This window comes from Rutilus rutilus, assembly GCF_951802725.1.
Source record: "Rutilus rutilus genome assembly, chromosome: 14".
Taxonomy (NCBI): domain Eukaryota; kingdom Metazoa; phylum Chordata; class Actinopteri; order Cypriniformes; family Leuciscidae; genus Rutilus; species Rutilus rutilus.
Window position 1 is genome coordinate 13,679,399 of NC_140219.1, and position 13,072 is coordinate 13,692,470.

The window sequence follows — 13,072 nt, forward strand, 5'->3', positions numbered from 1 at the left end:
TCAGTAATCCCAGGAGTTTGCTAATATAATTCAGTGGGAACTACTGCAGACAGAATGATCTGGAAGTCTCTAGTATGATTTTCCAGTTTATTGACCTCTGCTGAGCAGAAGAAACTCGCCAGAAGAACAAAACTTTATTTCAAATATGAATTTATTTGAAATACTGCAGTTAACTAAAAAATGTTTATAGTGTATCCAACATGAAAAAAGTATAAATACACAATCTTATTTGAGAAATCAAAGAAACTTTTGTGATGAGACATCAGTCAAATATATTGATAACTATTTTAGAGTCTCACAACACAAATGAGATGTTTAAATTCAGCTAATACATGCAGTAGAGTAAAATCTGTCATGTGTTCAGTAGTCGCCTCTGGTCATAGTCTTTGTATTGCAGTATCTTGGCAATCGTGAGCATCACTTCTCGATCAGTGAGTCCAGCTGTTCTTGAAGGGAGGCCAGCTGTTGGAACAGAATAGCAGTGATGGATGGCTAGCAGTAGGGGTATAATTGAAGGCTAAGTGCAATATGTTCAACAACACCTCCAACGTTGTTACTTTTTCCAGTAGGCCATTTGTCAGTTTAGGACGAAACAGTGACAGAAGAAACTGACATTGGCCAAGGGTTACTAAAAAAATTACATATAATAATAAAAAAGAAATAAACAAACAAAAAAGCAAAGCATGTATATTTATCAAGATCTTTTACTCGCCAATATTAGATATGGAAAGTAAACACACTAAGCTCAATGGGAATAAGTCACTGATTGTGCATGCTTCATGTTTTCGATTCACTAAAAAGAACTGGTTCATAAGAGTCATTTGTTTGTGAATCACAATGCACTGGTCAAAATGGTAAAGAATCCATATTGAGAACATTCAAATCGCGATTAATCTAACAAATATTTAGAACTCGTTTCAAAAGCATGCAGGTTTTGGGTACGTAATACGTATGCAAGCTCACCTGTTCCATCTCTTGTTCCTCTTGATGAATCATTCCATTCAAAGCACCCTGGAAGCGATCCTGTCGGGGAGAAGCAAAGAGACTTTATCTAGCTGACAGTATGCTGTTTTGATGCTAGCCGTTTGTAAATGTCTTAACTGCTTGTACAAAGATCTATGTGAATTATGACCCTGTGAATGGAGCTCAGACGTGCATGACCTTTCCCTGTCCGCTGTGACTGTAATGACCGCGGACAAATACAGATAGCTTAGTGCACACAGTTTAACCGAAGTGACACTGTTAAACCACACATTTGACCCCGTTTCGCAGTGTCTAAATCCTCCAAATGGAGCAGTTGCCAGAGCAATGAATTCTGAGCTTTTTTGGTGAGTTATGTAAAAGCAGCCAAAGGCAGACATGCAATATTTATGCCTTAAAATTATGGCAGAAAAACTTGCTTTCTTTGGATTTATTCAAGGCCATTTTAAAGAGCTGTACTGCACAAAAACAGTGTCACCAAGGCTATGCGTTTACATGATGTAGCATGCCAGAGAAAGTGGAACGCTCCATCATTTAGTGCAGGTAAACGAAAACTCACCCTCAGAGCTTGATTTTCCACCTCCATGATCAATTTCTCCTGTTGCTTCTTGCGGGCACGGGTTTCCTGGAGCCTGGCCTTCAAATTGTTGATCTGCACCTGGTACTCCATAACTGTAGATCAAATAGAGATACATGAGCCCTAGTTAACATGCAATCAGTTTAGTCACAGGCCCTGATGTCATATTGAGCACTCTTTTACCTTTGAGAGCTAGTTAATCTGCAAATGCTCATGTAATCTAAGGTTCCAATTATCGGTGAATCCTTCACACTCTAACCGCACAACCCTGCATAAATACTAAATGGCACCTCTTATGTTCAGCACTCTCAGAGACTGAGAATTCAAAAAGGCTTATACAACTACATATGAGAAAACACCTTTGTGGTTATCCTATAAGAATTGACTGATTATTTATCATATCTGAAATAATCTTGACGAATGCGGACATGCGGTACTTGACTTGCATTGTAAAACAAAGCATTTATAACACATACCATTTATAATGGATGCGATATCATTTATCAAGAAAAAAGTGTCTCGTGCTATACTGAAACAAGATGTCTAGCTAAATGATAATTGAAGGTGATTATTGTAGATCCTTGAGCACTTGGTTCCAAGATGGCACCTGTGTGTTTGGCTTGCCGTCTGTTGCTCTCGTGTTTTCTTCTCTGGTTGTCTGCTGTGTCTTTAACCTGCTGTACGCTTCTAGTATACGACCGTCAAGCTCTCCTAGACATCGGCGTCTCTGTTGTAGACCCGTTCACAAACTCTCACACCTTGGGCATGGACTGCCCCTTCTACAAATCCTACGAGTCGCTCAGAACGATCATCCCGCACGGTATCCGCTCAACATCTCGCAGAGAAAGCAAAGGAGGAAACGAGGAATCCACGGAGGATACATCGCGAAACTGAGGGCTCATTAACGAGCTGGTATTCACTCAAATTCTTCGCTCCCGCTGGATGCGGTTTACCGGTGCGGTCCTGTTTTTCCCCTAGACCCGAGTCCTGTCGCTCGGGCTGATCTCCACAGAGCTGACCTCTGCTCCCGGCGACAAGGAGTTAATCATGAAAATCTGCGCTCACTGAGAACAGCGTCTTCATCTCCTGTCACTATTCCGCCGCCTAAGATGGCATTAATAAACGCCCGCTCAGTGGTGAATAAGACCTTTTTATTAAATGACTAATACTCATCTCATAACCTGGATTTTATGTTCATCACAGAATCCTGGATAAAGGTTGGTGATTTAACACCCTTCTCAGAACTGGTTCCAGCTGACTGTACATTTTTTAACTCTCCTCGTCCGAATGGACACAGGGGTGGGATTAAACATTTTTTAAATATCTCTCAAATGTGACTGCTCCCCTTAAGCCTCACAAGTGCAAACCAAAATCTGAACTGTGGCAAAACTCTAACACTCGTCACCAAAGACAAATTTGTAGAAAGGCTGAACGCAAATGGAAACGGGACAGGCTACTTGTCTCATTCCAAATGTTCAAAGACTCTCTAACATCATACCAGAATGCTGCTAAGTCTGCGAAAGCTGCTTATTTTTCTAACTTAACTGAATCCAATCACTCTAACCCAAAGGTTCTGTTTTCAGTCATTCAGTCTGTTGTAAATCCATCTGTTAACACATTGTCTGTTGCCTCAGATGCTCTATGTGAAGACTTTTTTATTAACAAAATCACTAACTTAAGACTTAGTGTCTGCCCTAATTAAACTGTCCCCCCAATCTTATGTATTAAGAGTAAAACTAATGTATTAAGAGTTTGAAAGAGGGGGTGGGAATTAACAAGTATTAAACTTCATCCCACTCCTTTTCAAGCAGCGGTGAATTTTATTGTTTGATCATCAGTGTTTTTTTCGATTATTGTCTTATGTTGTACATATTGTACACTTTTTCATTGTATGCTTGAAATAAAAAAAATAAAAAATAAAACTTCTTGACACCTACTTCTGGTTTTTGATCAACCTCCAGACACTGAAGGACGTCTGTCAAGCTCAAACCTTCATTTTGTCCTAATGATATCATTCACCCTAGATTTTTTTAATTAATCATTGATTCGGTTGGTCCAGGTATGGTATCTCTTATCAACAAGTGTCTCAAAGCGGACTCTGTTCCTGCCAATCTTAAAGAGGCTACGGTCACTCCTCTGCTCAAGAAGCCTTCACTAGATCCTTCTGTTTAAAAACAAAATCGGCCTATCTCTGTCTTACCTTTCATTTCTAAGCTATTGGCGAAAATTGTGCTGGATCAACTCAAATCAAATAATTGTATGAGGTTTTTTTAATCTCCGCCCTCCTGAGAGTGTTAAATGATATTTATCTCTCCAATGATTCCGGAGATACTGTGGTTCTTGTTCTCTTAGATCTTTCGGCAGCTTTTGATACCATTGACCACCCGACTCTATCTAGACTACAGTCTTGGGTGGGTATAAAAGCTTCTGTTCTGACATAGTTTCAGTCATACCTGTCTGAGTTTTTAGTAAAGATGGGTAATTTCTCCAGCTCCATGGCACCTCTGACCTGTGGTCTTCCACAGGGCTCTATTTTGGCTCCTTCTAGCAGGCGTAATGATATGACGCAGCGCCTGAAAATAGTCCCCAGCTCGGTAACTTCCAACGTGACCGGGACTAAGTTTGTCTAACCTATTAGACCTATTTTCAGGCGCTGCGTTTCATGGTACGGCAGCAAAGTTTCTTGATTATTACGCAGGAATGAGAGTATAGTTCCTAGCCATATCAGCCTAGAAAATCGCAACTTTACATTTTCCGTAGGTCTTAGTACACGATGTAACTACAGAAGAGTCAAGTTTTAAAGAGGAAAAATATCGAAACTCTTTGGTCATTTTTTTGAGAGAGATGCTAATGGCCCTGTCCGATTCAATGATCTATGCTAAGCTATGCTAAAAGTGGTACCGCCAGACCCGGAGTTCGGCTGAATGGATTCGAAAACGGTAAAACTCAACTGTTTAACTCTGGGGGAGTTGTAAAATGAGCCTATTTCCAAAAAAAGGCAACTAAACAACCAAGAGAAATATATGTCAACCTCAAAAATGTAACATTGGATCTGTACATCCGCATCGGGGAATAACATTATAATCTCGTTCACGGTAGAGAAAGATGCATGAAGGCTACACAGGAAAAGTAACCGTGAAGACACTGAATTTAACATACAACCGCCGTCATAATAATCACAAATACACTTACATTGCAGTAAATGAGTTGTATGAATGAATGGCTTGCTCTAAATGTTGCTGGTCTTCGTCAACAACACGCGCTTTTGTACCACCTGCTGGTGAGGTCGACTAACAGCAGATGGAGAGTATTCTCGGCAATCTACTGCTTTTCCGGCAGTTCCTGGATGTCAATGTTGAATTTACTGTCGAATTTGAACCACTGAATTTGTGGAAGCGAAATAAAATGGACCGAAAAATGCCTGTGGAATATTATAGGTTGTATTTCCAGTTTGAATATTTTGGAAGTGAAATATGAAAGGTGAATATGGATTATTTAATTTTTAATAATGAAAATGTGTTTGAAATGTTTTTAATTGAAATATTCACAGCTTAAATATTCAACCATGTTGAATTTCAGCCCATAAAAATGCAAGCCCTAAAAATACAATGCATTAAAATGCAAGCATGCTTAATGCAATGCCTATTTTTTTCAAGTAGTGCAATTCAACAGGCTTTTTTGTTTCAAAAATATTTGCCATTATTTTGCTTCCATAATGTGGTGGCAGGGCCTCCCTCGACTCTGGAACTTAGAACGGCCCCAACCCTGTCTGTCTTCAAGTCTCTGTTAAAATCCTACCTGTTTTCTTTAGTGTATTGATCTCTATTCTTAGGTTGATTTTACTATTTTATATTTGAGTCTAATACTGTTTTGCCACTCCTGTCTTTCCATTCTATATTTGAGTCTGATACTGTTTTGCTACTCCGGTTTTAAGGTTGCTCTTAGCTTTGCTGCTTTTATTTGTGTTTTATGTGTTATTATGCAGGTATTATTTTCTTATTATTTATCTGGTTGTTCTGTAAGGCACTTTGGTCAGCCTAGTGGCTGTTGTAAATGTGCCATATAAATAAAGTGAACTTGAACCTTTTCCTTTGAAGAATATGTGAACAAAACACACAGTGGCAGAGCTCTGAGCAGCATGGCTCATTTTTGCCGGTTAAGTGCCAATGTGTGTGGGATGATGTCAAGGTCAGGCATGTCTATCACTTACTGGCATCGGTAAAAACACCACCAGACAACCGGTACACCCATCTGACCTAAATACCGCAGCAGGCTCATCATTCAAATGCTAATCTAGGTCGGCTTTTGTTTGCCTGCCGGTCTGCCAGCCTGTGATACTGAATTGTGGTTTTAAATTGGGCTTGAGCTGCTGTCCTGACAATGCACTGTAATTGATCAGACAACTTGTGTACCGCCATCCCTACCGATCTGACTGTTTCGGTCATTCTCGTCTCTGTCTCCCTCTGTCTCGTTCAGTTTCTCGTGGAGCTGCCTGACCATGTCATCTTCAGTGTCCATTATGTTAAGGTCTTCGTCCTCGTGCCGTTCGCCCTCCTCGTCCTCATCCTCGCTGCTGCTGCTGATGTCGTTGAAGATCTCGCGTAGCTCGTCATGTTGAACTACATTAGGATAAAACCATGTTAGACAGAGAAAGATATATCTATAAGGCAGACAGACTTGTGTTCAGATCATTCACCTGAAGAGCCGTGACCCTTGTGTCCAGAGGTTCCAGGTGAAGACTCCAGGTTGGACAGTGATAAGCTGTTGTCAGGTTCTTTGGTCTCATCCTCAGCAATCACCTCCCATCCTGACCACAGTGTCAAGGTTCATATATCAATAATCCCTTTATCTTTTCATCCTCTTAGGTTTGGCACCGGCCTATTCTGTTTTTTATACCCACTGGTGCTGCTGAGCTCCACAAATTTATATGTGACTCATGCCACATTTTTCCTGTAATGCTGAGCTTAAACAACTGAAAGTCTTGCACAAGTCCCTCCATTTAATTTGTGAGCAAGTCTGCCACCTGGTGGTAAGGCTAAGTATGACAGTAACTTAACAAACATTAGTAATGACATTAGCATCTAGATTTGTTGTGACACAGGGTTTGCGCCAACAAAACATGACAGGTAAACAAAAGCAAAAAATAAAGGATACGAACACCGACGGCTTCGGCGTCTGTGCTCAAGAGCCTCTTCACCTCCTTTTCCACATCAGGAGACTCGATGTACTGCAGGATAAATCAGATTAGAATTCAGCCCTAAGGAACACAACCTCAAAAACTGCATGCACGCATTCAGATGCACACATAGTACTAACGGTAGAGGCTGGCTGCATGCCAGAGAACACATTAGCGATTAAAAAAGGAACCCAAGTCAATAGCTAGCTGCAACGTAGCGGAGATTTATTCAAGAGTCAGAGAGAAGAACCTGCCACTAACCCCCCCTGCTGTCACTTCAATCAAAGGAACAGCCAGATTGCTTTCCTGCAAACCTTGGTGGCAAATGAAGATGGAATGCTTTATTTATATGTAAATCTTAGCTTTTACCATTAATTCATTTCTTTTTTCCTGCAAGAGCAAACATTTTTTCTTAACTAGAACTGGTAAAGGATTGCAGAATCATCACAAAAAAAAAAAAACCTAAGGAGAAAAAAAACAACAACGGCAGAAGCTGGAAATGCGAGAGGAAAACCAAATGAGGTTACCTTCTTCTTCGCTGTCTTCCTAAACCGCCTCTTCCTTGTGTTCTTCAGAGGAAGGGTAACTGGAATGAGACAGATTTAATTGGACATTAAATAGTTTGAATCATTCTAGTACTGATAGGCTGTCTCCTCCACATTCACTCCAAACCAAGAGTGGGAGGTACTTACTGCCATGGTTCCAAACAAATTTCTTGTCTTTGTCCTTGTCTTTCTTTTTACTTTTGGAGTCTGTAGTACCCGTAGGCTCCTCTAGAGGAGGGTAGAGGTCTCCATCCAGCGTGCACACCAGCATCTTAAACAGAAAGTCAAAAGGAATTAATAGAGATGTGGCCTCGCAGATGTGCTGAAGCTCATTAGGAGACTGCAAAGGGGAAATGTAATGCAAGACACCCTACGAAGGTTATCAACAAAGATCTTACCTGACAGATATCAGCAGTCTTATACAGGGTCTTTTTGTCAACCGTCTTTAATGACTCCAGAATGCAGGGTAAATCCACTAGTTTACATGCTAAAGGGACACGATCCACACGTACAATCCCATGGCGACCATCAGCTAGGAATATATATATATAACAAATTCCATGAGCAATATTTTTGCTAAATAAATTGATGACAGACTGTAATATCAGTTTTATAAAATGTAATATGCTGAAGTAAATAAAGTGTTTCTTTGTTCAATTTTGTCAGCAGTGCTTACCATGCAACTCTACAGAAAGTCTGTCTTTTATGTTCATGCTGCTAGACTGGGCGATCCGTCTGACTGTAGAGGCATACTCCTAAAAAACAAAGCATCGTGCCATTGAATCAAACAATTCCTATAATGTTCACAAATTTAAATCAATTTAGATTAAATCAATAAAGGTTGTTTTTTTTTTTTACTCTACAGACTGGCATTATTTTGTTAGATTGAACAGTACTGGGGGGTATTCCAGAAAGCAAGGCTATCTTACTGTCAAACATACCCTGATTTGGTTGATTAAACCAAACCTTGCTTATTTGAGGTATGCTGGTTCCAAAAACACGTCCGGGAGTAAGTAGAGTATGTTCATGGTTAACACACCAGACTCAACAGAGCGATGAATCACCATGGAAATGGACGCTAAGAAAAAGTGCGGCATACTACTACTTTCTTCTTCTTTTGTTAAATGCTGATTTACAAACTTAGTGCATATCACCACCTATTTCGTGGTTGTGCAATCCTTTTTCAATCTTTTCGTTTTAATAATCTTTAAACGCTGTGAATAAGAACTATATCGTTTGTTTGATGCTAATTATATATTAAAAAGACTGATTAAACTAAATACAGTCTGTGCTTGCAAAGATAACATGGCTGTATAAGTTTATTTTTTTGTTTTGTCATTTTGCTTCCACATTGCTTGAAAGGTAAGCTCTTTCATATATCATATAATATATGTCTTTTATTATAGAAATACATTATAGCATAGAAAATGTCCTGTTGAAGAAAAAAAAAAAAAAAAAAAACCTCTGAATGCAGATCAACGATGTGTGAGTAACATTACCTTGTTTTAATAGCGCTTTATTATAATATTGTGCGCAATCTGTCACGCCCACTGGAGCGTCATCAATAAGGCACGCATGCGCTGAACACCTGAAGTAAACTTAACCCTGGCTGGAATAGAACCTGCACCGGAGGTTATGTTCAGAGAGTAAGTTGCTATGGCTAACGTTACTTACATACTCTGAAAGTTACCTCAGGTTTTGGAACCGAAAGTTGAGGTTATCCGCTTACTTAGCCTTAACCTTTTCACACGTAAATTTTAAATATTCTGGCGGACCCCCAAGCATGAGTTTTTCAAGGCGACCGTTATTTAGAACGTATCACGTGACACCGCAGCCACTGAATGACTGATGATCCGCTTTTATTTCATTTTTCCTTTTTTATTCAAATATTAACATATTTTTCAGCTATAGCATGAAATATCTGATATTCCGATTGTAAAATATGTGCAAGTGGATGTGTTTTGTTGTTTAAACACCGTTACTAAAAGGGTTTTAACCTTTCATTTAAACACCGCTCTCAGTAGCGCGGGCGGTGTCGGATGTTCGCTAACAGAATAACGTTACCACTGCTCACATATTTCAAACTTCTTTTTACTCCAAAGGAAACAGACCTTCGCCGTGAGTATATCAGAGCCGTTAAAGTGTTTCCCACAATGTCCTGTGAGCATTGTGATAATTGTGGTCAGTCTGCATGTAAATACAGCAACAGAGCCCTGCAGAACTTTGTTCCTTCATGTATGACTTGACTGGAATGACGCGTCTATATGATTATTTAGTAACACTTTACAACACGGTCCATTAGTTACAGCTCTTTCTCATTAGTTAACGTAAACTAACAATGAGCAATACATTTGTTGCAGTATATTAAATGTTGTTAACGTTACACTGTTCATTCTTAGCACAGGGCCATTAAATAATATAAACAGATACAACTTTTGATATGTATTAGCAAATGTAAAAATCAATATTAAATAAGATTAAAAAATGCTTTAGAAGTATTTTTCATTGTTAGTTCATGTTACTTAATTTATGTAGTTAACTAATGTTTAAAAATGGAACTTTATTGTAAAGTATGTTACTGAACATATAGTTCTTGATTTACTGTACTTATAAATGCATAATTACAACTCGTATCATACAACATTCTCAAGTGACCAATTATTCAGATGCATTTTTTAATGTAATTGTTCTGAGAGTGTGTACATTACTCACTGATTTTAAATACTGGCTTTCACTAATATAGGTGCGGTAAATGAAGAAACAAACTGACCTGAGGAAGCCGCAGAACAAACTGACTCTCCAGCTCATGAGGAGCATCTTCTTTGCTTTTGGAGCCTACCTTTCCCACTGAAACAGATAACGGTCATGAAATAATACTTACTGGCTCACATTTATAAGAGGATAATGGGGTTTTGTAGATGCCTTCACACAATAAACTATAGCCTACTGAACAAAATGTTAAAACATGGGCTTTGGAATATACCACGGTAGTAGTACAGGATTACCAAGATCATGTACCATGGTATTCACATGGTATTTTAAGGCAGGGTTTTTCAAACGGGTGTCTGGGGACCAGCAGGGGGCCACAGAGTGTGCTAGTGGGTCCGTGGAAAAGTTTAGAGAAAAGCAATGTAAAAAATATATAAATAATAAAAAGCATATGTGATCATTATAAATGCTAGTAAATAAATAATAAATACATTTTAATTGACATTAAATTAAAAAAAATATTAAAATAATACATTTAAAAGTACAGTACAACAGAGAACAGAAAAAAACACAATGCAGCGTAATAGACACATTTATAATATTATTGTTTTTCCAGAGTATTAATTTAGACTATATAATTGAAAATATATAACTTTTACATTTTAGGATAAGGGTCCCCTGCATGGGAATGATCATAATGGGGTCCGTGGCACCTAAAAGATTGAAAACCCCTGTTCTACGCTACTTATCATGACAGCACAGTTTTACTTGTTCAAAACATAGTAATACCATGGTACTTTTGTGTTAGTAGAAGAGAGAAATAGAGTGAATTCACGAATGTATGCATGTATATTATGATACCTTTAGTTTTTGAAGTCATCTTTGCCTCCTAATTCTGCACAGAAAGGGAAAACAAGACAATGGTTTTATACTGACAAGGGAGTGTGCAAATTAATAAAACGTGTGCAGAATATGTACAAGGTTTTGAAAAGAAGGTAAACCCTTTTTAAGGAATAATAGTATTATCCAAGGGTGACAAATGGTAAAAGTATAATCAAATAAGAGCGTGTTCATAAAAAATACTCACCTAGACCACCGAGAAGCTAACAGGCTAACGCTACATATACCGGCTATCTCATAATAGCATCACATAGGAATAAATGTTAAAAAAAGATTCGTTTCTTTAAAATATCCAGAACATAAAATTATTGCAATAGTAAAGTTATCATGAATTATAAGATGGATTTTGTAAGAGAGAAGCTAAAATGGTAGGCTACTAATGATTATGACTGTGCCTCGATGAACTGTTTTGCGGAAGCTCAGAGCATGTTTGCGCTTCAGCGCCACCTGCTGTATCGTTGTGTAGAAGCAGCTACACATTGAAAACCCGGCTTACACTAGAACATGGCCGCTTAAGTCTATTTACACAATTTCTTGAAAATGTGGTGACATGGTATTTTTTTCGGTGAACTTTTATAGTGTAATAATAATTCCGTTGTTATATAAAACACAGAAAGTTTAGAGCATTTCACATGAATGAGTACATAAAAACCAGCTGTACATACATCGTCCCATATGGTCTAGCGGTTAGGATTCCTGGTTTTCACCCAGGCGGCCCGGGTTCGACTCCCGGTATGGGAAGTACCGTTTTAATTTACGTGTAAATTTCGAGAAAATAATTAGCTAAATGATTCAGCTAATAATTAAACAAAAACAAAGCAGCTAACTGCTTGGAGGCGTTCAAGCAGAATAATGTGTAATGCAATAATTATAATCAATTATTTATTTAAAAAATTGCTGTTACATTATTTCATTAAATATCCACGTAACCAATCTTTTGTCACTAATGTGTGTTACGTGTTTTAATATCATTAAGAGTGGGTAAAGATATACCACTATATTTTTTTACTGCACTGATGATAATTTTTTATTATTATTATTATTATTTTTTATAACAATAACAATACAAGCCTGAATTACTATCTACAAAGTGCAGGTAGGGTATAGTTAAAAAATAAGGGTCAGTAAATTGTGTTTAAAATAACAACAACAAAAAAAGATTTATTAAAAAGATAATTGAGTAAGTCTAAATTAGATTTTTATATATATATATATATATATATATATATATATATATATATATATATATATATATATATATATATATATATATATTTATTATTTTGGTAACACTTTAATTTACAGTGTCCTTGTTACACATATTACATGTACTTACCATAAATTATGCATAATTACATGCAACTAACCCTCAACCAAATCATAATCCTACCCTAACTATATAGTAAGTAGGCCTACATGTAGTTGCTTAATATTACTCATTACTTTAATATATAATTACACTGTGCCAATGACGCCTTCAAATAAAGTGTAACCATTATTTGTTTTTACTAAAATTCAAGGGAAATTCGCTAAACATTACTTCCAAAAGATGTGGAATTATTCTGACTCATTCTGTAAAATCCCAAAGATATTCATGAACAGAATAGTTAAAAGGTAGAGATGAAGTGGTTAATATAGGTAAATGTATCATGGTCCAAAAATATGAACTCAGTGCTAGTAAATGGGAAATGTGTAGTTTGTATCTTTGTAAATGTTGAAAATGAAATGGGAGAGTACTACCGATTCCAGGGAGGTGTAACCAAAGGGTATTTTTATTTATTTATTTATTTTTACTTTTGAAAGTCTGTCTGAGCACAATATATCAAATTAAGTATAAATAAGTAAATCCCCTGACCACAAACATCACTATTACCCTTGAATTCCCCAAACAGGCTATTCCGATAATGGGCGGGGCAGACTGTGTCCTTTAGGGGTCATCTGCAATTTTTGACATCACGAATTAACGCGCAGTGTTGTTAAGGGACTGTCTCAATTTGTTCGATATAACAAATTAACGCTCACTCACCTGCGGGACAAGGACAGTATTCAGCCAACATAGAAAGATCGCCTCATAACAAAGACAATATTTTTTAGGGTATAGTTTAGCCCAAATAATTTGTAGCCTGTATCCGATATTATATGTGCAATGTTACTCTGGATTAAATTGTTTTATTGCAAGGTGCT

At 37.6% G+C, this 13,072-nt stretch overlaps 1 protein-coding gene across 1 annotated transcript; it reads right to left on the reverse strand.

Annotated features, from left to right (window-relative positions):
- Positions 1 to 71: 71 nt before the first annotated feature.
- taf7 (TAF7 RNA polymerase II, TATA box binding protein (TBP)-associated factor) lies at positions 72 to 11,377 on the reverse strand. Its single transcript, XM_084430511.1, has 13 exons — positions 11,076 to 11,377; positions 10,850 to 10,883; positions 10,050 to 10,126; positions 7,956 to 8,034; positions 7,678 to 7,811; positions 7,427 to 7,550; positions 7,262 to 7,320; positions 6,713 to 6,785; positions 6,255 to 6,365; positions 5,983 to 6,177; positions 1,541 to 1,653; positions 964 to 1,023; positions 72 to 462 (listed from the first exon to the last, which is right to left on the reverse strand). Exons 2-13 carry the CDS (start codon positions 10,866 to 10,868, stop codon positions 418 to 420), a joined length of 1,089 nt encoding a protein of 362 aa, XP_084286637.1. The 5' UTR covers positions 10,869 to 10,883; positions 11,076 to 11,377; the 3' UTR covers positions 72 to 417.
- Between the last annotated feature and the right edge of the window lie 1,695 nt (positions 11,378 to 13,072).